The sequence below is a fragment of the Humulus lupulus genome, chromosome X (assembly GCF_963169125.1).
Source record: "Humulus lupulus chromosome X, drHumLupu1.1, whole genome shotgun sequence".
Lineage (NCBI taxonomy): Eukaryota > Viridiplantae > Streptophyta > Magnoliopsida > Rosales > Cannabaceae > Humulus > Humulus lupulus.
In genome coordinates, this window is record NC_084802.1 from 33,891,638 (window position 1) to 33,917,756 (window position 26,119).

General features: G+C 41.6%; 2 protein-coding genes across 3 annotated transcripts in view; both read right to left on the bottom strand.

Moving 5' to 3' along the window:
* LOC133803119 (rab escort protein 1) overlaps positions 1-20,542 on the bottom strand; it is a 33,577-nt gene extending 13,035 nt beyond the window's left edge. For both annotated transcript variants that reach the window (XR_009877806.1, XM_062241064.1), the window contains exons 1-6: positions 19,678-20,542; positions 19,431-19,553; positions 19,006-19,105; positions 18,060-18,098; positions 17,732-17,963; positions 17,566-17,641 (exon numbers count right to left, since the gene is read on the bottom strand). Coding sequence is in view for 1 of the 2 variants with exons in the window: in XM_062241064.1 (XP_062097048.1) it covers positions 17,566-17,641; positions 17,732-17,963; positions 18,060-18,098; positions 19,006-19,105; positions 19,431-19,553; positions 19,678-20,381 (1,274 nt within the window). In the remaining variant the exon portion in view is untranslated. The remainder of the gene's footprint in view (positions 1-17,565; positions 17,642-17,731; positions 17,964-18,059; positions 18,099-19,005; positions 19,106-19,430; positions 19,554-19,677) is intronic.
* LOC133803120 (uncharacterized) lies at positions 11,386-17,550 on the bottom strand. The gene is made up of 2 exons (XM_062241065.1): positions 16,925-17,550; positions 11,386-16,716 (listed from the first exon to the last, which is right to left on the bottom strand). The coding sequence occupies exon 2, from the start codon at positions 12,577-12,579 to the stop codon at positions 11,524-11,526; it is 1,056 nt and encodes a 351-aa protein (XP_062097049.1). The 5' UTR covers positions 12,580-16,716; positions 16,925-17,550; the 3' UTR covers positions 11,386-11,523.
* Positions 20,543-26,119: the final 5,577 nt, after the last annotated feature.

Here is a 26,119-nt window from a genome sequence, read left to right on the forward strand (position 1 = left end):
CCAAGACTTGAATTGAAGAAATCTGTGGCATTGTCTGTTTTTAGGATTTGGATGGTGGCCTTATATTGGGTTTGGACCATGACATGAAAGTTTTGAAATATGTGTTTGGTTTCTGATTTTTCTTTCATTAGGAATGTCCAACTTAATCTAGTGTGATCATCAACCAGCAATAGAAACCATCAAGCACCCGTTAAACTAGGGATACGAAATGGCCCCCAAATATCACCATGAATAAGAGTAAAGGGATGACTAGGTTGATATTGCTGAGGTGAATAAGTGTTTCGAGTGTGTTTTGCCAATTGACAAACTTCACAATGAAAGGAATGCAGATTTTTATTGATAAATAAAGAAGGAAACAAATGTTTTAAGTACATAAAATTGGGATGACCTAGACGAAAGTGCCACATCATGATTTCACTTTCTTTATTGGAATGACTGCTAGATTTAAGACTAAGAAAACCAACAGCTTTGTTCGAGGACATGATGCTATCAAAAACGTAGAGGCCCGCACGGAAATCAGCACTGTCAATCATCTTCCCCGTGCTCAAGTCCTGAAAAACACAAGAATCAGCAAGAAATTTAGTTTCACAGTTAAGATCATGATTTAGCTTGCTAACGGAGATAAGATTGCAGTCAAGATCCGGCACCAACAACACAGTTTTGAGAATGAGAGTATCTGAAAGGTGGATGGTTCCTATTCCAACCACTTTGGTGCGAGTACCATTGGCTATACGTACAGTTTGAGGGCTAATACATGCTGAGTAAGTTGAAAAAAGTGATCGGTCACTTGTCATGTGATCGAATGCACCCGAGTCTACGATCCAGGATGAGTGCGGGGATGTTGTGGCACGAAGTGCTGAAGTACTAGGGATATTGTTCCCGCTGCCTCCTTGTGTGGTGTTGATATTCGCCCCCTGTATAAGTTGTTGGAGAACCTCTAGTTGTTCCTTTGAGAAAGGAATAGAGTTATCGGACTGTGATGCATCGCTGAAGGCTGCATTCCCTTTTGCTTCGCGATTGTAATTAGGTTTCCAATTAGGCGGCTTCCCATGTAGCTGCCAGCAAGTTACTTTGAGATGCTCAGGTTTTCGACAATGATAGCACCAAGGACGTCCCTTCCTTGTTCGATTGTCATTGTCATGACAAGAGTTACGGACAGCAAGGGCACTGGAGTCATGCTGAGTGTTTTGGACGGCTGCAAGTGCTGGAGTTTCTGGAACCACAGAATTGGACTGCCCCAACATGACACGTTTGCGGCTTTCTTCCCTACAAACTTCGGAGAAGGCTTCACGTAGACTTGGCAGCGGCTTCATTCCAAGAATCCTTCCTCTTACTTCATCAAGAGATTTGTCGAGTCCCATCAAGAACTTAAAGACTCGCTTAGTCTCCACAATCTTTTTGAACTTCAAGACACTTCCAGATGTGCGCCTCAAATAGGTCCAGCTGCTGCCAATAGCGAATAAAAGTGGTAAAATAGGCCGTCACAGAATTCTCACCTTGATGAAGGTCTTGGAGAGTACTCTCCACATAGAAGAGTTCAGCCGTGTTGTCACTGCTTGAAAAAGTTTCACGCACTGCCTCCCAAATTTCTTTGGCGGTGGTGTACAACAAGAAATTTTCTCCTATTTCGATTGTCATGGAACTAATCAACCAAGACATGACTAGGTTATTTTTTGCCCTCCAAACTTTGTATTCAGCACTACTTGGATCCGGTTTTGTAGCAGTACCAGTGAGGTATTCATCCTTGCTTCGCCCACTGATGAACATCATCATTGATTGAGACCATTGAAGATAATTATGGCCATTGAGTTTGTGGGTGGTGAAAGGGACAAGGGTATTTTCTGGGGCTGGAGTGAGACGTGAGGCTGCTGGGACATTGAGAGAGGGATTGGTTGTCTGACGAGAGGAGCTATTAGGAATAGATGATTCCTAAGATGTCTGCTCGAATTCCATCTTGATTAGGAGGAAGGAGTAAAGAAAAAAAAATCGAAATAAGACAAAACCTAGAGCTATGATACCATGAAGTTTTCTGAGAATTGAAAAGAAAAGCTTCTATATATTTTCTTTTGTGTTGGTACACATATATATACACGTACTGGTCACACATATATATACACGTACTGGTCAGAGTTTTCCTAGAATAAGAACCTAGAAAATCTCTCCTAATTAATACAAATATTATGCTATTAATACAAATATTCAGCTGTATCCACAAAGTCAAACTAGGAGAAATTAGGAAATCAGTTCCCTATAAATCAGGGTTATAGTTATGCCTACAGCTCAGCCTAGGTTGTTTTTCTACATAATCTACTCCATAAGTTTGAGCATAGCCCTTGGCGACAAGACGAGCTTTCAATCGAGCAACTGACCCATCCAGATTGACCTTAACCGTGAAGACCCATTTCCAACCAACAACCTGTTTCCCTGAAGGTAAATCGACCAAGTCCCAAGTACTATTATCATCTAAAGTATTCATCTCCTCTAGCATTGTAGTATGCCAACCAGGATGAGATATGGCTTCACGAACAGTCTTAGGAATAGAAATAGAATCAAGGGAAGCAATGAAAGAGCAAGAGGAAGACGACAAGTTATTATAAGAAACAAAAGAAGAAATGGGATAAGTACACTGACGTTTACCTTTGCGTAATGCAATTGGAAGATCATCGCTCGGGTCCGGATCTGATGATGAAGGAGCAGGTGCAGGACATGAATCAAGAGGTTGTCGCCTGGAGTAAACTTAAAGAATAGGAGGCTTCACAAGAACAGGTTGCGAGATTGGTGATAGGTCCGAGTCATGTGATAGAATAGACCAACAAATTATCGTCCTCCCCCTGATGAGTGGGAACGGGCAGAGAAGGGAAATAAGGTGTATCTTCGAGGAAAGTGACATCAATGGAGACCAAATATTTGTTAAGACTGGGACAATAACACCGGTAGCCTTTTTGAAGACGGGAATAACCAAGGAAAATACATTTCAAAGACTTGGGATTTAATTTAGTGACATGCGGGCGAACATCCCGAACAAAACAAGTGCTACCAAATATCTTAGGGTCAACAGGAAACAAAAACTTTTGTGGAAAAGGAATTTTGTAAGATATCTCACCTTGAAGAACAGAGGACGGTATTCGATTAATGAGAAAACATGCACTGGAAACTGCATCAGCCCAAAACGGTTTAGGAACATGCATTTGAAATAAGAGAGCTCGTGCAGTTTCAAGAAGGTGTCTATTTTTACGTTCCGCCACACCATTTTGGGATGGGGTATCAACACAGGAAATTTCATGAAATATGCCATTCTGAGTCATATAAGATTGAAATAAAGCAGATGTATATTCTTTGACGTTATCACTTCGCAAAGTACTAATTGAAAAATTAAATTAAGTCTTAATTTCAGCACAAAACGCACAAAACAGGGAAAATAGCTCTTTTTTTTTAAAAAAGAAGAGTCCGAGGTCAGAAAGACCTCCTCTCAAAATCAATAATAACCCTCACTTTTGGCGGAGGAATACCGTGGAAACAAAAATAAAACATATACAAAGCCTTAGAAAAAGCCAGAACAAGAAAGAGTACGACCACAAATACATCCATTCCCTACAAAGATCCAAAAAGAAAACATCATCAAACCCTTTCAACCTATATACCCAGGTAGCCACCCAGAATCTAATTTTATCCCAAAGAGAATCAACAGAGCAAGAGGACTCTTCAAAGATCTTGCTATTTCTTTCCAACCAAATAACCCAGAAAGTTGCCAACACGGTACTTTGCCAAAGACGAGCTATTCTCTTCTCTCCCTCTAGTTGACACACGAACAGTTGCGAACACGAGGAAGGCATACACCAAGATACCCCGAACTCGTTTAACACTTTACCCCACAAAGTCGTGGAGAAAGAGCACTCTAGGAAAAGATGAGTAATTGATTCACCGTTGTTTTTACAGCAAACACACCAATTTGGTGACAAATAATGAAAAAGTCTTTGATAGGCCACCAATAACTTTTGTTTATGCTAGGAAACATGGGAACAAAGCTGGGATGAGGGGCAGCGATTAGTTAGTTATATGAGGGAAATTATGGTGAGGGGAGGTGTAGGATTCCAAGCTGGGAACTAGAATATAAGGAGAGAACATGACGTGTATAAGGTGTGGATTGTGTAACCAGAAACTTGGGAGAGGCTAGGCTCTCGAATTCCTAGTGTCCTATTTAGACTTAATGCAATTTCATTACATTTCGACCATTCTGTGCAATTCTGTTGTATTCTGGGTTGTTTCTTTTTGCTGGAACTGTTTGATTGCAGGAATTATCTACCAATAGTGGTATCTGAGCACTACGATCCGTATGGCACCAAAGAAGGATTTGCAATTGGAATCGATAGAAGGGAAGATGGAGGAGATTCAGTCGGAGGTTCACCGAGAATTACAGGAAGCCAGATCTGAGTTTCAGCAATTTCCTAAAGAACTTGATCTGCTGAAACAAGAGATGCAGAGGTTGCCAGTAATGGAGAAGAAGATGGATTATCTTGTCACTCATCTAGCGACTTTATTGCGAACCCAGGGGCAACATACGCCAGCTGCAGCAACGGGGAGTACCGACCAACACGTTCAGCGGAGTTTGGAGGAAAGCCCGGCTGAACAGATTCCTCCAGTTTCGGCGGCCAGGAGTATTCCGCCGGCCACGGGATCGGCGCCACCGCCACCTTCGATGCAGCGGGTATCTTCGTTTGGGGAAATCAACACAGGCCATGATTTTTGGCCGGTGAGGATGGAGCTGCCCCTATTTTCGGGAGAGCAACCCGATGGATGGATATCTAGAGTGGAACGCTATTTTTTGTTGATGAGGATGACTGAGCAGCTTCAGTTAGAATCGGCTATTGTGGCTCTGGAGGGGGATGCTTTGACATGGTTCCAGTGGGAACATCATCGCCGACCGATTACATCTTGGGCATCATTGAAGAGGTTGATATTACAGCGGTTCCGGGAATCTCCAGTTGGCTCCATATCTGAAGAATTGCTATCCATTAACCAGACCACTACAGTGAAGGAGTATCGGGTCAGGTGGGAAATGCTTGCCACTCGGGTCCCCGACGTCCCGGAACACATTCTGGAAGGAAGCTTCATGCGTGGCCTCAAGGATGAGATCAAGGCTGCTCTTCACGTCCTTCAACCTATTGGGTTAGCCCACATCATGGACACCGCCCAGAGAGTAGAAGAAGGGCAGCAACTCTTTTATTCAGGCCCATTTTTTCAGCCCAGTTCACAGAAGACTGCTCATGGACAGTCGGCCCAAATTCGAAATGCCCCTGTTCTTTCACGCACCCAGCAAACCACGTTTACAGCTCCCTCGTCCACGACTTCGCATCCTCAGCCGCGCGCAGCTTCTCCGGCGTACGGCGCCGGTCAGCAGAGCAAAACTCCGGCGTTTCGCCGCCTCACAGAAGCAGAATATCAGGAGAAACGGGCCCGAGGCATCTGTTTTAAGTGACAAAAAATTTTTCAGAGGGCATGAATGTGATCAGCGGGCATTGCAAGTGTTGCTATTATCAGATGAGGAAGATGTCCACTTACAGAGGAGTCCCCTCCACCCTCGTCGGAGTCAGAAGAAACGGTGGTCACTGAGGAAACCTTAGCTACCTTATCACTTAATTCACTGGTAGGAATATCATTGGCGCACACAATGAAGTTGGCGGGGCATATAGGGCAGCGGCCAGTTACGGTTCTCATCGACAGTGGGGCAACCCACAATTTCATCTCCATGGATGTTGTTTCAGCAGCGGGCCTTCCTATTACAGCCACCACTTGTTATGGAGTATTGTTGGGCACGGGTGGAAAAGTAAGAACGGAGGGTATATGTGCGCAAGTGGAGTTGGATCTAGGGGCGTTGCGGGTAGTCACAGATTTTCTGCCACTCGAGTTAGGGGGAGCTGATGTGATATTGGATATTAAGTGGTTGGAGACGTTGGGCAACATGCAAGTTAATTGGAGAACCATGATTATGAAGTTTGAAATGGCGGGAACGTGGATAACTTTGCAAGGTGATCCAAGCCTATGTAAGTCACCGATTTCGTTGAAGGCGATGATACTTTCAGTTGAAAAAGAAGCACAAGGATTTTGGGTCCATTTTGGGGCGTTATCTAAGGAAGAGGACGTGAATAATGGTATTCAACCCGCCCAAATTACCGCTGTTTTACAGCGTTTTGCCGCTGTCTTTGGGTCACCACAGGGGCTGCCTCCAAGCCGAGGAAGGGAACATGCCATAGTACTTAAAGCGGGAACGGAGCCGATGTCGGTGAGGCCATATCGGTACGCTCAAGCCCAAAAAGATGAGATAGAAAGGTTGGTTATGGAGATGTTACAAGCAGGGATTATTAGGCCAAGTACTAGCCCTTTTTCGAGCCCGGTTCTTCTAGTTAAAAAGAAGGATGGTAGCTGGAGGTTTTGCATTGATTATCGGGCTTTGAATAGAGAAACAGTGGCGGATAAGTTTCCAATACCCGTCATTGATGAGCTGTTGGATGAACTCCATGGAGCACAAGTGTTTTCGAAGTTAGATTTGAAGTCGGGATACCATCAAATCCGGGTGGCAGCAAGGGATATCGAGAAAACGGCCTTTCGTACACATGAGGGACATTACGAATTTCTTGTCATGCCGTTTGGGTTGACAAACACTCCAGCCACCTTCCAAGCGTTGATGCATTAGGTTTTTCGTGACTTTTTACGCAAGTTTGTGCTGGTTTTTTTTGACGATATTTTGGTTTACAGCTCTTCCATGGAGGACCATGCTCACCACCTTTCTTTAGTTTTGGAGAGACTGCAGCAACATACACTTTATGCCAACCAAAGGAAGTGTTTATTTGCTCAAAAACAGGTGGAATATTTGGGTCATGTAATTTCAGAAAACGGCGTGGCAGCGGACCCAAATAAGTTGGCAGCTATGGAGGATTGGCCCATTCCAAAAAATATTAGGGAGCTGCGGGGATTCTTGGGTTTAACAGGTTATTATCGGAAGTTTGTGCAAAGTTATGGACGGATAGCAAAGCCATTGACGGACCAGCTGAAAAAAAGACGCTTTTGGGTGGACAATAGAGGCACAAGAGGCGTTTTTCCAGCTGAAGAAAGCCATGTGTTCAACCCCGGTTTTGGCGCTGCCAAATTTTTCTGCACCATTTGTGGTGGAAGCCGATGCTTCGGGTAGTGGATTGGGGGCGGTATTGATGCAAAATGGGAGGCCAATCGCTTTTTACAGCCATGTATTATCCGCTAGGGACCGTATTAAATGAGTCTATGAGAGGGAGTTGATGGCTATCGTGTTGGCTATACTTAAATGGCGTCCTTATTTACTTGGGAGGAGGTTTGTGGTGCGAACGGATCAAAAGAGTTTGAAGTTTCTGTTAGAGCAGCGGCTTGTGGCTTTGGAGCACCAAAAATGGCTCACCAAGCTCCTTGGGTACGATTTTGAGATCCAATACCGTCCGGGTTTGGAAAACAAGGCGGCGGATGCCTTATCTAGATTACAAGGGGACGTTACTCTTGCTGCCATCTCAGTCCCACATCTTATTTCCATACCGGATTTACAAGCACACGTGGCCACAGATCCTTTTTTAGCTAAGGTGATTGAGGAGCTGTCAATGGGCAAGTCGTGTGGTGGGTTTTCATGGGTACAAGGTTGTCTCAAGTTTAGGGGCAGGTTGGTCTTACCATCTTCGTCCCCTTTTATTCCACTGTTATTAAATGAGTATCATGGCAGCAAGATAGGTGGGCATTCGGGGGTCTTTAAAACATTCCAAAGGTTGGCGGCGGATCTATATTGGAAGGGAATGAGAAAGGATGTGCAGAAATACGTATTGGAGTGTGCGGTATGCCAACAAAACAAATATTTAGCTCAATCGCCAGCAGGTTTATTGCAACCATTACCCATTCCGGAACAAGTTTGGGAGAACATTTCAATGGATTTCATAGAAGGGTTGCCATTGTCGAATGGGTTTGACTCTATTCTTGTGGTGGTGGATAGGTTGAGCAAGTATGGTCATTTTATTCACTTGAGACACTCATATTCAGCAGCATCGGTGGCGGCTGTTTTTGTCAAGGAAGTGATCAAACTTCATGGGATCCCAAGATCCATTGTGTCGGATAGAGATAAAATTTTCCTCAGCTTGTTCTGGAAAGAGTTGTTTCGGCTCCAAGGGACTGCATTGAAGCAAAGTACAGCTTATCATCCACAATCCGATGGGCAAACGAAGGTGGTTAACCGCTGTGTAGAGACGTACCTTCGTTGTTTTGTAAGCTCCAAACCCAACCAGTGGGCAAAATGGCTGCCATGGGCTGAATTCTGGTACAATACTTCCTATCATACAACCGCTGGAATGACTCCTTTTCAGGTCTTGTATCACAGGGATCCTCCTCCTTTAATTAGATTTGAGCATGGCAGCACTAGAGTACCGGCAGTGGAACAAAATTTAATGGAACGGGATGACATTTTGGAGCTGTTAAAACTGAATTTACAACGTGCCCAGCAGAAAATGAAGGCCCAAGCGGATAAAAAGAGGGATGTCACTTTTGAAGTTGGGGACATGGTGTATGTGAAGCTAAGACCGTATAGACAACGTTCAGTGGCTAAACGGTTGAATGAGAAACTTTCTCACAGGTATTTTGGTCCGTTTGCAATCATGGCACGAATTGGAGCTGCTGCCTATCGTTTAAAATTGCCCCAAGATGCCGCAATACACCCAGTTTTTCACGTTTCAGTACTTAGGAGGGCATTGGGACCCAATCAGCAGGCTAGCTCAACTCCTCCTCGATTAACGGCTGATTTGGAGTGGCTGCTGGAGCCGGAGGAGCTCTTGGAGGTTCGGCCAGGCACACATACGGAGTCCCCGCAAGCGCTCATCAAGTGGAGTAATTTGCCAGATTTTGAAGCCACTTGGGAAGATTTTTCGGTGATTCAAGACCAGTTTCCTCACTTTCACCTTGAGGACAAGGTGAAACTTTTAGCGGGGGGTATTGATAGGCCACCAATAACTTTTGTTTATGCTAGGAAACATGGGAACAAAGCTGGGATGAGGGGCAGCGAATAGTTAGTTATATGAGGGAAATTATGGTGAGGGGAGGTGTAGGATTCCAAGCTGGGAACTAGAATATAAGGAGAGAACATGACGTGTATAAGGTGTGGATTGTGTAACCAGAAACTTGGGAGAGGCTAGGCTCTCGAATTCCTAGTGTCCTATTGAGACTTAATGCAATTTCATTACATTTCGACCATTCTGTGCAATTCTGCTGTATTCTGGGTTGTTTCTTTTTGCTGGAACTGTTTGATTGCAGGAATTATCTACCAGTCTTCTTCTCTGCAAATTGTCGAAGACACTTAACTTATTCGAGAATATCAGCCAACCAAACACTTTCACTTTCGAAGGGACCACACTCTTCCATAACCTCTTAGCCCAAGGTAACTCTGGACCTAAATTAGCGCAAGACAAATTATGAAAGGCAGTCTTGCAGTTGAAAACTCCCAATTGTCTGGAATCCAAATCCTCTTATCCTCCAAGATCGGGGGTAAATCCACAAACTTCATCAAATTTAACAGCTCAATCAAACTAGGAATCTCCCTATCAAAAAGATTCCTTCTGAATCGAAAGTCCTAGCAAAGGCCGCTCGAACTGTTGACCTCCTCCCCCACTACCAAGTCCTTAATCAAATAATTTTTGGCCTCCGTTACCCTGAATAGATCTAGGTATTTCAATTTGAAAGAAGACTCACCAATCCAAACATCCTCCCAAAAACGAATCTTGTCTCCCCTTCCAACTTTAAAATAGACCAAACTTCTATACTCCTCATACAAAGTCGAGATGTCTCTCCAAGGGCCACGAACCGAAAATCTTCCCCCAACATTAGTATCCCATTGGCCCCCATCACTCCCATATTTGCTTCTGACCACCCTATGCCACAAAGAAGTACTCTCCATAGGAAACCGCCACAACCACTTGAAGAGAAAAGCCTTATTCCGCAACGCTAAATTTCCAATACCCAAGCCCCCATGACTACGTGATTTACATACTTCGTGCCAAGATACCAAGTGGTCTGCCCCTGACTGTTCCGCCCCTTCCCACAAGAAATCCCGCATCAACTTTTCAATAATCCCCACCACACTCTTAGGGATACAGAACAACGACAAATAAAAAACAAGGATTGAAGAAAAAACCGACTGAATAAGAGTCAACCTACCACCTCTAGACAAAAAAACACTCTTCCAAGATTCCAAACGATTAGCACATTTCGAGATAACAGGCTCCCAAAATCCCTTGGAACGATGAGAGTCCCCCAAAGGAAGACCCAAATACTGAATAGGCCACTGTCCCACCTCACAACCTATCTCTTTTGCTTGCCGCTCCACGACCTCCTCGTTCAAATTGATCCCCAACAATTGACATTTCTGCAAATTGATTAGATAAACCAGACACAACACTAAAAACCTTAAGGATATCCAAAAGCACAACTAAAGACTCCTCATCGTTCACAAAAAATATCGTATCATCGGCAAACTGAAGATGACTGACATCCACATTATCCTTACCTACTGTGAAACCTCTAAAAGCTGAAGTACTTTTAGCCTTATCAATCATTCTGCCCAGAACATCTGCTACCAAAGTGAACAAGAACGGGGATAAGGAATCCCCTTGGCGAAGACCCCTTGAACCTTTGAACTTTCCCCTTGGTCGTCCATTTAAAAATATAGAAAAAGATGTGGAGGTTAGATAACCACGAATCCACCTTCTCCAAAGATCGCCAAACCCTTTCTTTTTCATAACTAAATCCAGGAATCCCCAATCCACACAATCATAAGCCTTAGTAAAATCAATTTTGAAAACCCAACCCTTTCTACCCTTGCTCCTGTACTCCTCTACGGCCTCGTTTGCGATCAAAACTGTATCCAAAATTTGCCTACCCTCTACAAAAGCTCCTTGTGATTCCGCAATTGTGTCAGAAAGAACTCCCCGAAGTCTATATGCCAACACCTTTGATATGACTTTGTAAAGACTAGTAACCAGCCTAATAGGCCTGTAATCCCTCACTTGGCAACTATTTAATTTCTTAGGAATAAGACAAATAAACGCTTCATTGGTTCCTCCATGAATGATTCTGTCGTTGAAAAAACCTTGAAAGACTACGAGAAGAACGTTTTTGACAACATCCCAATTATTCTGATACACAGCCATGGAGAAACCATCCGGCCCCGAGAATTTAGAGCCGTCACACGCGAAAACCGCTTGTTTAATTTCGTCTTCCGCGAAAGGCCGCTCTAAAAAAACGCCATTACTGCTGAAATCGAAGACCAAGAAATGCCCTCCACTCCAATCCAAACTTTGGGAACCGCTGAATACAAAGCAGAATAGAAAACCACAATAGCCTTTTCAATATCCGCATCTTCAACCCAAACAGTACCATCTTCTTCTTCAATCCTAGAAATAAAGTTCCTCGCTTTCCGAGCACTGAGGATACTATGGAAAAGTTTGGAGTTAGCATCCCTTCCTTGGCCCATTAACACTTCACTTTAAACCAAACACTCCTTTCCTCCTCAAAGACAATCTGCTGCCATTCTTCCTTCACCTTAGAGCGTTCCAAACGAAAATGGTCATTCCACAATCCCCCCTCCTCTAATCTGTCTAACTCAAACAACCTTCTTTCGAGCAAATGTTTTTGCACTTTCCTAGTTCCATAGACCTGCCGACTCCACTTCTTAATTTTATCTCGAACCATTGCAAGCTTAGACATAAATTGAAAACCCGGCAAACCATGCACTTTAGCCGACTCCCACCACTGCTGGAAATTGCTAGAGAACTCCCTATGCTCCAGCCAAGAATTATCAAATCTGAAAGGAGAGGGCCCCCACGAAGGAGGACTCATGTCTAACACCACCGGACTATGATCAGAAACTAATCGAACCATAACTTCCTGTCGAACGAAGGAGTATAGTCTTGACCAAGAGGGTGTATGGAGGAATCTATCCAGCCTACAGCAAATAGGCTTATGTCTATAATTTGACCACGTGAACCGCCCATTTTGAAGTTTGGGATCAACCAATTTTACCTCTCTAATCAAAGCATCAAACTTCTTCATACTCCTAGTATTTGACTTGCTATTCAGTTTCTCATCAACCCTCCTAACCACATTAAAATCTCCCCCAACGCACCAATTATTACCACAAATAGCACTCAAACCTGCTAATTCGTCCCAAAAGCTCTCTCTCTTACCATACACTACAGGTCCATAAACACCTGAGAACCACCACAGTTCCTTCCCCTCAGCCACCAAGTAGATAGAAACAGAGAAATCCCCAACTAAAGAGTCAATAACGGAAACACTCCTTGTATCCCAAACTACCAAGGTACCTCCCGACCGACCAATCGCCTCCTGAAGAATCCATCCTTTAAACCTAGACCTCCAAGTACTTCCAATGAACCTCCGATCTACAGACGCCTTTTTAACCTCTTGAAGAATAATAACATCTGGATTAACTTTGCAGATTAATTCCTTAATCGCTCTACGTTTTCCTTTGGTACCACATCCCCTCACATTCCAAGAAAGAATCTTCATAAGTCATAATTATACCTCTCAACATTCCTCTTCCTTTTATCATAGTTGACATTGAAACTCAGCTTTCATAATTCGCGGCGACTTTTCTGAGAAAGACTTACAGAACCACCTTTATCTACCTCTCCCATGACACAAGGTATCACCGAGACACCTAGAGATTGCATGGAATTAATAAGTCGAAGAGACTCAGACAAACTCTTATCCTCCATTCCCGCATAATTGCCCAAAACTACTGAATTTTCCTGTGTAGAACCTTCCTCCAGTACCTCATTCTTGTCCTCACCCTTGACCTCAACCCCAAGCGAGGATTCTCCTTTGAATAATAATTCCATCCCACAAACTACTCACTTGTAATCCTATATCATCCCCGTCCACCTTTCCATCATCGGAATCATCATCGACAAATTCTTCTGAGCTACCAGATTTAAGTTCTTCAACCACTGGATAAATAAAATTATCCTCTTCCAAAACAGGGTCAATCAAAGGCGTGCCCCCTCCCTCTTCTTCTGAGACAGAAGGTCTTGTTGTGCTCCATTGAGAAGTCTTACGTGAGTACACCTTCCAGCCATTCAACTCTGCTTCAAATTGTGACTCATTGTCCTTTGTGCTTTTCAACAAGACACTATGTTTACTAGAGTGGATCTTCCTCACCAAATCATTCTAGAAATTAATTTTTCCATGAGAGAACCTATCCCGTCCCTTTGGTTTAATTCCCCCATGGAGTCGAATAGAGTCAGAAGAAAGAGGCCATGCAAAACTTCCTTGGCCCAGATTTTTAAAACCAAACCTTGGATTGAAGAGAGCCCTTAGCCTTAAATCCACTTTGAAAAAACAAGGCCCATCAGTCATAAAAACTGAGATCCAGCCCAACGCCTTTGCAAAAAAAGAAATTTTTAATCCATCCAGCTGCCACGTGCTTAAGGAGTACTCTTCTTTTTTAAAATCTGAATACGTATCTTTCCTCTCTGTATTTTTAAAAGATAAGTCTGACTTTAATCTTTTAAAAATCTCCTTTAATGGCATGCACCCGTTACGTGAAAGATTGAGTACCCCTGGGAATCTGCTGAAAAAGTCGCATCTAACTGCTTTGAATTAATTGCTCCCGGATCGCCGTTGACCACCGTAACTCCTATCCTAACATCATCGACTTCCTCCCTAGCCTCCATTCTTTCACGACTGAAACCCCTTGACTCCTTCACGATGAACTCCACTGGATTTTCCTGACCACTCGATGACTTCGCAGGCACTTTCCTCGTCCAAACTTGTTTGGAACGCTGGGACCGCTTCCCTCCATCATGATGGCATCTAAACAGACACAGGGAAAGAGTTTCCCCTTCGAACGGAATTGTAATGCAGCTGGGGATGAAGCCAAAGTCATCCCCCACCACTTTGAGGCGAGCACAGCAGTGATTCTTCCCTTTTAAAGTATCTCCATCAATTTCTAACAACCCTCCACAAATTGTACCAATCATCTCAAAAACCTGATCGTTCCAAAAATTCAAAGGAATCCCTTCAACATCGATCCACTCATATTTACATGATATTCTCCTTTCCACCAATTGACTCGCCCAACTCCATTTGACAAATGAAATTGAAGTGAGTCCAAGAATGGTGACCGATCCATTGGAGACCAACTTCTCCTGCTCTCTCGTTTGCACACCAAATTATGACTCTGTCATCTGAGAATGAAGAGACCCTTACTTTTTGACCCACCCATCGCTGCACTCCATCCTGAATAAACAACCAGGAAGACCGACTATCCAATCTAAACATAAAACAGCCAAACGCCAGTCGAAATTTTCTTCTTCCCCTGATGCATCTGAACGGCACTCCCCCAATATCCTCTTTTCATTAATGTCACCCGCCCCTCCTTCACTGCCATGGATGACGAGTTTGAATTCCTCTTAACAATTGAAGCCCAAGAAGCCGACTTGTCCACCCTCCCTCCTAGAGTCCCTTGAGATTCAACTTTTCTCTTCCTAACCAATTGACTCAAACAGTCCACTAAACCTCTCCATCCCTTGCTGAACTTCTCCTTAGGAATGATGATCGAATTAAAAGCGTTGTCTTTTAGGACTGAAATCTTCAAGAAAACTCCTCTCACATTCTGGACACAATCCATCAGAACCCTCAAGGAATTATTCCTGAAAGTTCTTCTCCGAAATACATAAAGATTACCTCTAGCACCCACCATCCCTTCCACCTCTTCTAACAGCCACAAAGAGGCGTCTAAAGACAGCGATATCTCCAAGCTTGAAACCCTTGTCCTTTCACAAATTCGAATTGAGCCACCATCCCTAGAGAGGGTCAACATAAAAACCTTGTGAACCGTTCTAAAGCTCCAATACCTTTGACCAGAAAACAAATTGGGGAACACCGAATGAATTTTTTTACCAAATCCAGTGGGGAAATGGACAGATTTCTTCCCATAACCAGAAGGGTTATGGTGCCCTCTAGACCTAGACATCAGAGACCCTTTATAATTGTAATTCAATAGCAATGGTATCTAAACAGGGAAAATAGCTCTGAACGACTTTTCATTAAAAATAACCAAGTTACACGAGAATAATCATCTACAAATGTAACGAAATACCTAAATCCACGTTTAGACAAAATGGGAGAACCCCAAACATCAGAATAAACTAATTCAAAAAGAACACTAGCACGTTTATTGACTCTAGGACTCGAACTAAGACGATAATGTTTTGCAAACTGACACGACTCACAATTTAAGGAAGACACCGTACTATATTGAGGACAAAGCTTCTTTAGTAAAGGGAGAGATGGATGACCCAATCGACAATGAGCCTCGAAGGGAGAAGGAACACTCGAGCAAGCAATAGAGCTGGGTGGCGATGTATCAAGAGTGTAGAGGCCTCCAGGTTCATATCATTTACCAATAATCTTCTTCATCATAAGATCCTGAAATAAGCAATGATCAGGAAAAAATGAGACAACAATTGAGATTACGAGTGAGTTGACTGACAGAGAGTAAATTAAAGGATAAATTAGGTAAATGTAAGACAGAAGACAAAGACAGCAAAGGGGTAGGAGTGATGCTGCCAGACCCACGAACACACGATGGTGACCCATCGGCTAAAGTAACTGTAGAAGTAGAAGCAGAAGACTGAAATGAAGTAAAGAGACTAGAATTACCTGTCATATGATCTGTGACACCAGAATCAATGACTCATTTTGAGGATGAGGAAAAAAGACACGCATTAGTTTTACCTGAATCAGCAATAGCAGTGATAGAAGTAGATGAAGACTTGAGTGATTCCTGATACTTGGAGAACTTGGCAAACTCATCAGTAGAGATGAGGATTGATTTGTAGAGGTATCACTATTAGATGCAACATTAGCTGAGTGTTTATGCTGGTTTTTAAACTGTAACTTTCTACACTCAAACTTGGTGTGGCCCGATTTTTTACAACAGTAGCAAATAATGCCTCCAGAATCCAACGTTTGAGTGTCAAATCCTTGTGAACTACCTCCTTTGTTTCCACTTGGATTAGAGGATCTCCCAAGCACATAATTATTATTGCAACTTACCAAGGTACCATTAAGCGAAACAGGTGGTGTTATTTCCGTGTGGAGGACACAACTAAAGACATCTTGTAAAGAGGATATATCAGTCCCAGAAAGAACTTGTGCCTTAGCATAATCAAACTCAGAGGAGAGCCCAGCTAGAAAGCTCATAATAGCCATTTGCTCTCGTTGTTTTTGTTGAACCTTCACATCGGTACTAAATGGCAGCAACGCATTAAGCTCCTCATACGTCTTTTTAAATGCCATAAAGTAGTTTAATAGTGACTGATCTTGTTTTTCCACACGGTAAAATGCTTTGCAAACCTCATACATACGAGAGAGAATTCCCTTTTCCCAAATACAAAAATTCCAAATAATCCATTAGTTCTTTAACAAACTCACAATGATTGATCAAGCCAATTACCTCACTATTAATGGAATTTCGAATCTGAAGGAATAAGCGAGCATCCTCCCTGAGCCATGCCTGTCTCGAATCACCTTTGTCTTTAGGAGGATCATCAGTCTAATGGTCATCTTTGTTGATACTTCGTAAATAAAGCCGAATAGTCTTACTCCAGTCCCAATAATTCGAACCATTCAATTTATGGTCTGTGATTTTAGACATCATAGGAACCACATCAGATACCACGGATTTTGTCTCGGCCATAACCTCAAAAGCAAATATGGAGAAAACAAGTAAACAAAGCCAAGAAAAGGAACTTTCTAAACACAAGATCTGAACAAAAACAGATATGAAAATGACCGGAGAAGAACACAAACTGGGCAAAAAAGTGTCGAGAAGGACGTGGGGACCAACCGGAGTCGAAAGCACGACGGCTGAACGGCGCACGCGCGTGCACGCACCGGGGCGTGGGGGACTAGGCAGCGGGCTACGGCGACGCATGGGCTCCACTCGCGGCGTTTCTGGACCTTGGACGGCGGGGTCTGGTTGGTCGGCGGCTGGGCAGTCCTTCGGTGCCGGTGGTGAGAACAAAAGAACACTCTAAATAGGGTTTCCAAAATAGGAACCCTAAAAATGAAATAAAATTAAACCCTAATTGCAAACCCCAATTTGTGATGAACTCTAATTTCGAATTTCGAATTTCGAATCTCAAACCCAGAACCTGGCTCTGCTCTGATACCATGTAATGATATGTGAAGAGAATTGTCTATTGTTTGAAAATATATCTATTTATACACAACTAGAGAAGTTATTCTAGGAAACTAAATCAACTAATTAATCCTAATTGTCAACTAATAAACAGCTAATATGCACACTATTACACAGCTAATATTCACACTATAACATTAAGAAACATCACTCCTAAGCAAACACAATTTCCAAAATATAGGGCCACAACGATATACTTTCCAACAAAAAATAGACCAAAAAAGAGAGATTTATGTGTTATGCTATAAGAGGAGAAGATACTTTCCAACAAAATTATTAACACTTACATGCCCGAGGGACAAACCGCCAGACTGCCACCAATCTGCAAAGCTCGGATTGACATACTCTGCTCAGGATATAAAGCTAAAAAAATTTGAAAATCACTTATTTGCTTATTCAAAAATAAAAAAATTAAAACATCAATGAGAGCATAGGATTAGAAAACATTCTTACTTCGAGGAGGGTATGTAATAAGAAAATTGACTGCATCTGCCTTCAAGGAACTTGCTGTAAGGCATATCCCCCTTGCCACATTTCCTTTAACATCTCTTAGATTTAAACCTTCTAGAGCTCCTTTGAGAGACTCTGGTGGATAGGGGACCGTGAAGGTTGGGTCAAGAACAAGCTGATTGCTGAATAAATCCTGACCTGAAGCTAATCTAACTCCCTTGTATTGCCCACTCTCCTGGAAAAGTTCTCAAGCTCAGATGTTTGTGAGCTTATTTAAAACTTAAGAGTAATAACTTTTACAACATAATTATTTAAGCAACGGAATCTGTACCTTGTCCCTAAGCAATGCAATCACTGGCATTCTCAGTACCTGAATAACAAAGGTCTCAAGATATAAGCATGCATAACAACTCCAGAAGGGCATGAAAGAGTTTATTACCCTTTAATTCATTTGTATTGATAAAGGAGAACAATTCAACATAGAGAGATAAAAAGAAAAAAAAATTGAATTTTGTTTCATTTATCACTCCTTGGATGTTGAATTTTCTGATTCCTCAGCCAGAAGAAACTATTATAATCCTTGTAATGCAACAATCACCAAGTATATCAAGAACATGAAGGTCGAATTCCAAGTTCTCTCATGTAAAATGTACACCATGTAAGATAGACATTATGAAGCAAGATATATTAAACAAAAACAAGGCTATAGATGTAAGGAGAAACAAACACACATAGATATATATATATATGGGTGCACTCTTAATGGTTACTACCCATAGATGGTTACTTTAGTATTAACCATTGGATTAAAATCAATAGTCCATATTTATAGTTAATTAATATTTCTAAAAATAAATTTTGATTTTTTCAAATTTTTGGAAAGGTTACCTAATGAAAAACGTATATTTATTATGAAAATATAATATTGTAAACTTTTCATTTTTCAAATGCATGTCAATTTATAAATATAGCTAGTAGTTCTCATTGGTTGGAAATACCGTTAATTATGGCAAAAAAAAATAACTAAATACAAAATTAATGTAGAAAAAAAATATTTAACTGTTGGTGGCTTGCTATACCAAGTTACTATATTGCCACATTATCATAATTATTAGTACCCATCTATGATTAGTAATCATTGAGAAGTATTCCATATATATATATATATATAAGTATGCTGCTACATACTATGGCATAAGTAAATCTCAATGAAATTATGGAAGTCAAGTTGAAGTTCTGCATGATATAGAAAATTAGATACCACCTCCAAAACTTACATGAATGCAACCTTTGACAGCCGCACGACGGCAAAAGGCCTGAGATAACTCCCCATGGCCATAAATTGGATAAATCAAGGCACCAGATGCATTCATAAACCTAATAAGAGCATAAGAATTTAAAAACGTCCGTGGAATACTGATAATACTAGCTTTTCCAAATAGACTAAAGATCAAGTGTCAAATATTAAAAGAACATATTGGGCTCTAAATTCTATTACAAACATGAAAAGTCAACTCATAATGCAGCTATATTTCATATAAAAATGACCACTAAATTTTTCACAACTTCAACTTGTGTCCCCAAATGCACAGTATAGAAAACATTACCGCAATTATCCCAATTAACAACATGGAAGTCTCTTAAGATTGTGCCAAGCCTACAACGACTTCAAATATAGCAAATATAGAATAAGAGATATAACCTGCCAACTGATTTGTGATACAGAGCTAAACGTTCTATCCCATGTCTAGTCTTAAGTACATCTTTGCAAAGCTCTAAGTCGTTTTGATCATAATCAGCCATGGCAATAGCATACAGAATAACCCTGCCAGAAAAAAATGTTCACTTACAAGATTAATTCAAGTATTTCTCGGAAAATTCTGAAGTTGCAAAATAGAAAGACATAAATAAAATAAAATTTGTCATTGACAGATAGAGAAAATATGTACGATTTAATCTTAGGAGGTAATCGCAGTTTCATCAAGAATTCAACAAAAGGGCTCTCCAAATCCTTCGTAGAAATCCTCGAATTCTGACTACCTTCTTCCTCAGAAGCCTCCAAATGCTGCTGAACCAGCTTGAAGAATCTCATCAACTGATTCTTCTCCGTAAGACTAAGAGTCTTGTCCTTAAAAATAGCCGCTCGAGAGTCCGGGACACTCCATAACTTCCCATTATCATCGCAAACGAAGCTCGAATCAATGCTCTTGAACTCCACATACTGATTTGTACCAGATTTCAGTATAAGATCAATGGCTTTGTCTGCGCAGAACAAAACCCTAGGTCCCCCAAGGTCGATGTTGAAACTTCTGGAATGTTGGGCGATGGTTTCAGGAGCAAAAGATGAAATCTCAACGTCAGAGTAAAGAGAACGGGTAGTGAGATCCAGTACAGTATAGTCCAGGCCATCGGTGGTGGTAGTGGAGAGTTGGTGTTTGGGAGGAGTAGAATGTGAATTGAGGAAAGAAGTTAGATCGGAAATGGAAAGAGAGGTGAAGTGACTGCCATAGTAGGGGTTGGGATCCAGGTGGATAACATTTTTCCCGGCGGAAGAGGCGGCGGCGGCAATGATAGATTCCGGTAAACCAGTGCCGATGAGTATGAGATCAAAGGTGTTGGGATCAATTGGAGGGTACGAAGAGAATTCATCCATGGCGGTCGTGAGTCGTGACACGTCAAGCAGAAGTCAAAAAACACAACAGTCATCCACGGCTTGTAACCGTTTCTTTTGTTATTTGGGATTGTTTCGTAAGTAATCTGAATTTAGTGGAAAATGGCAACAATGTTATAATTGTTAACAAAACAAAACATCATGACCTCATTTTGAACCAAATTACTATGTTGAGATGTGCAAAAGTTTTCGCAACCGCCTAAATTAAACCAACAACCAGACAAAAATTTAAAATCCTCAATTATTAAATTGGGTTGTTTCTTCAGAATTATATCAATCTACCAAATATAATTCAAATAACCTGAATAAACATACATATATTTAGAATATATTATCTATATTATATGTAATATTAAATATTATTTTTAAAATTTTACAATAAATTTAGAATAATATTTTAAAGTTTAAATTTAGAATAATATATCTAAGTACTTTTAGTTTGTTGAATCTAATTATTTGAACATTTAAAAAAAAAATTTAAGATTAGTTTGGGCGGATTAACCCGACCAAACTGCTTAAAATATTGGACGAGTTAGAGTTGAATTTTTGCAACCCAATTTTTACATTAGGTTGATTAAAATATGTTATAACCCGCCTGATGAACATCCCTATTAGTGTATTCAAAAGATTATGAGCATGTTTGGTAAGCCGTATTGTATTATATTGGCCGCATTTTTCGCTATCAACCTAATTTAAGAACTTGACAGAAAATAGAAAAAAATAACACAGAGGTTTTATGTGGTTTAGGCTATAAAAGAGTCATAGTCTACGAGTCTTTGGTATTAGTGAATTTGAAGCTTGTTTGAGAAAGTTTCAATGGAGTCTCAAGCAGCGAATATATTGTTCTGAGTTTACAATGCTTAACTAGTCAAAGTTATGAACTCTTTACAAGGAGATATCCCAGCCCTTTTTATAGCAACATGTGTCATTAATGTCCTTAATGGAAAATTAATACAACATTCCCCATTATTTTGGGAGTAAGATGTTAATTAATTACATATGGATGCACTAATAAAGAACATAGGCCCAGGGAGATTGCACGGGGCCCATTTGCAGAAAGTTGTCCACCAACTTTATGGGGAACATGTATCTGACAGTGTCAGGATATAGCTGCACGTCGCCCATGTCAGGCGGCGTTGTGGGAAATGCAGATTGTCGATTGTACGAACCCGACACCACTACTCGAGGCTCACCAAAAGTTGTTAGACGATTTTCTAGTGGGCCACAGCTGCAACGATTGACACTTGGCAGCTACCACAAGTCCAAGGACCACCTGAATGGTCCTCAGGGCGTGGCCTCACTCGGAGACATCCACGTCTAGCTAAATCACAGTACTAGGGGAGAATTTTACACTCAGATGAGCTCTATGCGAGCTGTACGAAACCTCATTAGCGCTCGAGGAGCTTAATTACTCCTCTAATGACTGCCACGTGTCCTCTGGTGAAAACACAGACAACATTTGCCCCCAAGTCTTCGCTCGTCTTCTAACAGTGGAGTCTTAAACTGAGAAGAGTAATTCGAAAGGTCTTCGGGGGGAGACGCTTGGGCTCTTCATGATGTCACACTCTTGAAAAGGTAATGCCACGTGTCGACTCCCTATTACCGGACCCATCAATCTGTGCCATTAATGAGGAGTCCACTCCACGACCAGAAATGTCTAATCCGTACCCTAGGTGTCTGTAACGTCATCCTAATCCATGTCTATTACACTGTGTAATTTAAATAGTGCTTAACTCGCAAAACGAGTCATTTGGGCTTAAATCGTGTAATTAAGTACTTAAAATTTCAGTCAAAAGTCAACCATTTCATTAAAAGAATTTGACTTCCATACATGGGATCCCAACATAGTTTAAAACGATTACAAACCCAAAAATGTATACAAAAGCCGATCTAGGCAGAAAAATCAGGGTCCAGACCCTAGTTAGAACTAATAACCTCGGCCGTGGCGGATGAGCAGGTCGCATATGTACACTCTGCCCCTGAAGCTCTCCAACTCATGGCTAGTCCAGCTTTTCCTTTCCTTTACCTGCACCATTTAGCACCCGTGAGCCGAGGCTCAGCAAGAAAACATAATCATGCTTATAAGTAGTACATTATCAGATCACTGATTCATAATTAGCACGCCTAGCAGTAATAACCCTACTCATGCACGCAATCAACCCAAATAAGTGACTATAGAGTCACACTAGGGCATATTTCCCATCTCTCATATAACCAGCCTTAGAGCTAGCCAAGCAGGTATGATGCTTAACATTCCAAACGACCCTAAGGGCGTTCAAGAATATATCTCACTTACGGGTTGGCTTAACCCTATCAGTTAGCGTTCAATACACTATTGTCGCCCTCGACTCCTAAGCCGAGCCTTTAAACTCTCGACTCATAAGTCGAGTCATTTAACCTTCAACTAATAAGTCGAGTCTTTTAACCTTTGACTGATAAGTCAAGTCTTTAACCTTCGACTGATAAGTCGAGTCTTTTAACCTTCAACTGATAAGTCGAGTCTTTTACCTTCGACTGATAAGTCAAGTCCTTTAGAACCGGATATACCCTTGACTATTAAGTCAAGCTCTTCATCAGATAACTCAGATAAATCTTCAGCTTATAAGTTGAGCTTCCCAATCAGATATACAAACCAACAGTTATTACATAACATAGGTAAACATAGCGCATTTAATATGTTTAATAAAACATACTCAACATAATATTAATCCTATACTATAACCGAGCCAAGCCCTAAATCCAATCCGGGTGCAGTTTTTTTACCTCAGGTCCGAGTGCAACGTATAAAAAGAACGACCCTCGAGCACGATCCTGGTTTCGAGCCCCTAGCAGTAACCTAGTCACAACCAATATAAAATATCATCAATAACGAGCGAATAAAGGCTTCCGGACAGAGTCCTAGCCTCCGAGACGTCGATTTCTACTAAACCGGGTAGTAGAATCGATCCCGAGCCCTTAGGTTTGAGTTCTCGCACTCAAAACTTTCATGGGGTTCAAAAGCCCTTCAAGCACCACAGCCCAAGGCAAAATAGTCACGACCCGCCTCAAGTCAAAATGCCCAAGGGCTCTCCTCTGGACCACATACACCGCGGCGCGCCCCTACAAGCATCGCAGCTTAAAATGGTAATTTGACACCTCCTTCTCCCTGCGTTCATGAGAGTCGCGGCACCCCAAGAACAGGGTCGTGACTCGACATGAAAATACAGATTTTCCCTTCGTTTCTTCAAGCCAAATCTCACCGAAAACCTATCCAAACATAGCCTAATCCCAAAAATAAGTGCCCAATCAACTCAGCACTTCAATACCCACAAAACCCAAGCTTAAACTTGGCCAAAACCTCACCCAATCTCCAAATTCATAATTGAGTTTTCAAAAATTTTAAACTTAGCTAAAACCAGAGAAAACACATAGGATTAAGGCTATAAATCAATACCTCTACTGCCCAAAATGATGCTAAGCCTTTCCCTAAGCAATCCCGAGCCTAAGTGTAACGTCCCAAATTACCTAATAAGGCTTAGGGCCTTGATTAGGGGCCCGGGATGGAAAATTATGTGATTATGTGATATATATGTGTATCATTATATGATTATGTGAATTATATTATAATATGACTTTATATGCATGTTTAGATGTATTGAATATGCATGTGGGCCCATTTCTGATTAAAATGACAATTTTCGTAATTTGGCCTATTATGGGTATATTTGGCATATATGTGATATATGTGTGGGACCACATTATTATGTAGATATATTTGGGTTACTCGACACGATACGATCCTAGGGAGCAAGCTAGTAAGAAAGTCACAACGAGACCCATATTTGACTCGGTGTGAGTCAAGGTGTATTTTGGGTATTTAATACATTACTGGTTATTGGGTAATGGGAATAAATATTTGATGATATATTGGGAGTTAGTAAGATCATGAGGGAATTCTGGGGATTTTGACTATTTGGCCCCCGGGGACGTTTTTGGGACCCCGAGCATTGGGATTTGTTTGAGGTTACTTAAGCTCGAAGTACTATCAGAAACATAAAAAGAATGTTCAGTACATTCTCTCTCTCTCCTGTTCTCTTTTTGACGCCCGTTATCATTTTCGAAAGAAACTCGAGTTTTAGGACTCAGATTCAAGCAAGGTTAGAGTCATAACGATTCTAGGGAAGATTAGAAGCTTATTACCCGAAGGATTTAGCGAGAAACGACATAATCAGAGGTAATTTAAGCTTTGAATTTCTGAGATTCCATTCCCTAAAGTTTCTTAAGTTTTGAATTTGGATTCTATGTTTTGATGAGTTTATGAGTTGTTTGAAGCTTGAGTTTTGATGGTATTGGGCCATTGAGATGTTTGGGAACTTTTTTTTTTGGGATTTGGATATGTTTTGATAAGTTTTTGGAAAGCTTTTAAATGGAGAAAATGAAGGATTTTGGCTGGGTTCGTGGTTGGACCGTGGCCCTGTTCTTGGGTGCCACGGCCCAGGCTTGAAGAAGGATGAGGCTCTCACTGATGGGTAGTTAGGGTCGCGGCGTGAGGCGCAGGCAGAGAAGGGGTTTGGCCTCTGTCTGGAGGCGAGCTGCGGCTCAGGGATGGGGGGGTCGCGGCGCTTAAGGGCAGTTTTAGCCAAAGTGAGTTTTTAGTCATGGGAACTTAAACCTAAGGGCTCGGGATCGATCCTACTACCCAGTTTGGTAGGATTCGAAGTCCCGGAGGCTAGGACTTAGTTCGAAAGCCTTTATTTACTCATTTTTTATGAAATTCTATATTATGGTTGTGACTAGGTTATCGCTAGGAGCTCAGAATCAGGATCGTGCTCGATGGTCATTTATTGGTAACCTGTCTTGGACTAAAGGTAAGAAAACTGCACCCAATATGTGATACATATGATACATGTGATTATGGCATGGCCTAAATATTGAATATAGAATTGATCAGAGCCTGAGTCTCTGTAAATGTGCATGAATATTATTATGCTCTTGATTCCTAATTGTTGAACAGGAACATGGATAGGGCATGAAAGGCCTAAGTATCTGCATGATTATGATTATACTTATGATTGATGATTAAGCATGTTGAATGCTTTATATCTGGATATTTGACATATGATATATGTCTGTTTGCATTATCTTATCGAGAAAGGCTTGACTTATTAGTCAAGTGTGGCAATAGCGCGTTGCGCGCTGGTCGTTATGGTTATGCTTAACCAAGAACGCATCATGTGCTTGACCAACCTATTGGTCGGGGAAAACTCAGCGCCAGGTACGCTAGATCAGCTCCAAAGCTGGTTATACAGAGGATAGGGCAATGGGGAGGCCCGGGGTGACTTATTAGTCCCACATCCTAGTTGACTTATTAGTATAGGACGACATTAGCACGGTGAATGCTAGTTGTAAAACATTGACTTATTAGTCAAGGACGGCATTAGCACGTGGAGTGCTGGTCAGCGCCAGGTACGCTTATACAGAGGATAGGGCTAAGGGACCTGGGGTGACTTATTAGTCCCATATCCTAGCATTGACTTATTAGTCAAGGACGGCATTAGAACAATGAGTGCTGGACGTAAAGCATTGAATTATTAGTTAAGGACGGCAATGGAACGGTGAGTGCTGGTCGTAAAGCATCGACTTATTAGTCAAGGACGGCATTAGCACGCTGAGTGCTGGTTGTAAGGCATTGACTTATTAGTCAAGCATGGCAATAGTGCGGAGCGCTAGCCCATATCGTT

What these genes read in the sequence shown, in the direction of transcription:
- LOC133803120 (XM_062241065.1), bottom strand. Translation starts at nt 12,579, where the DNA reads ATGAAGATTCTTTCTTGGAATGTGAGGGGATGTGGTACCAAAGGAAAA.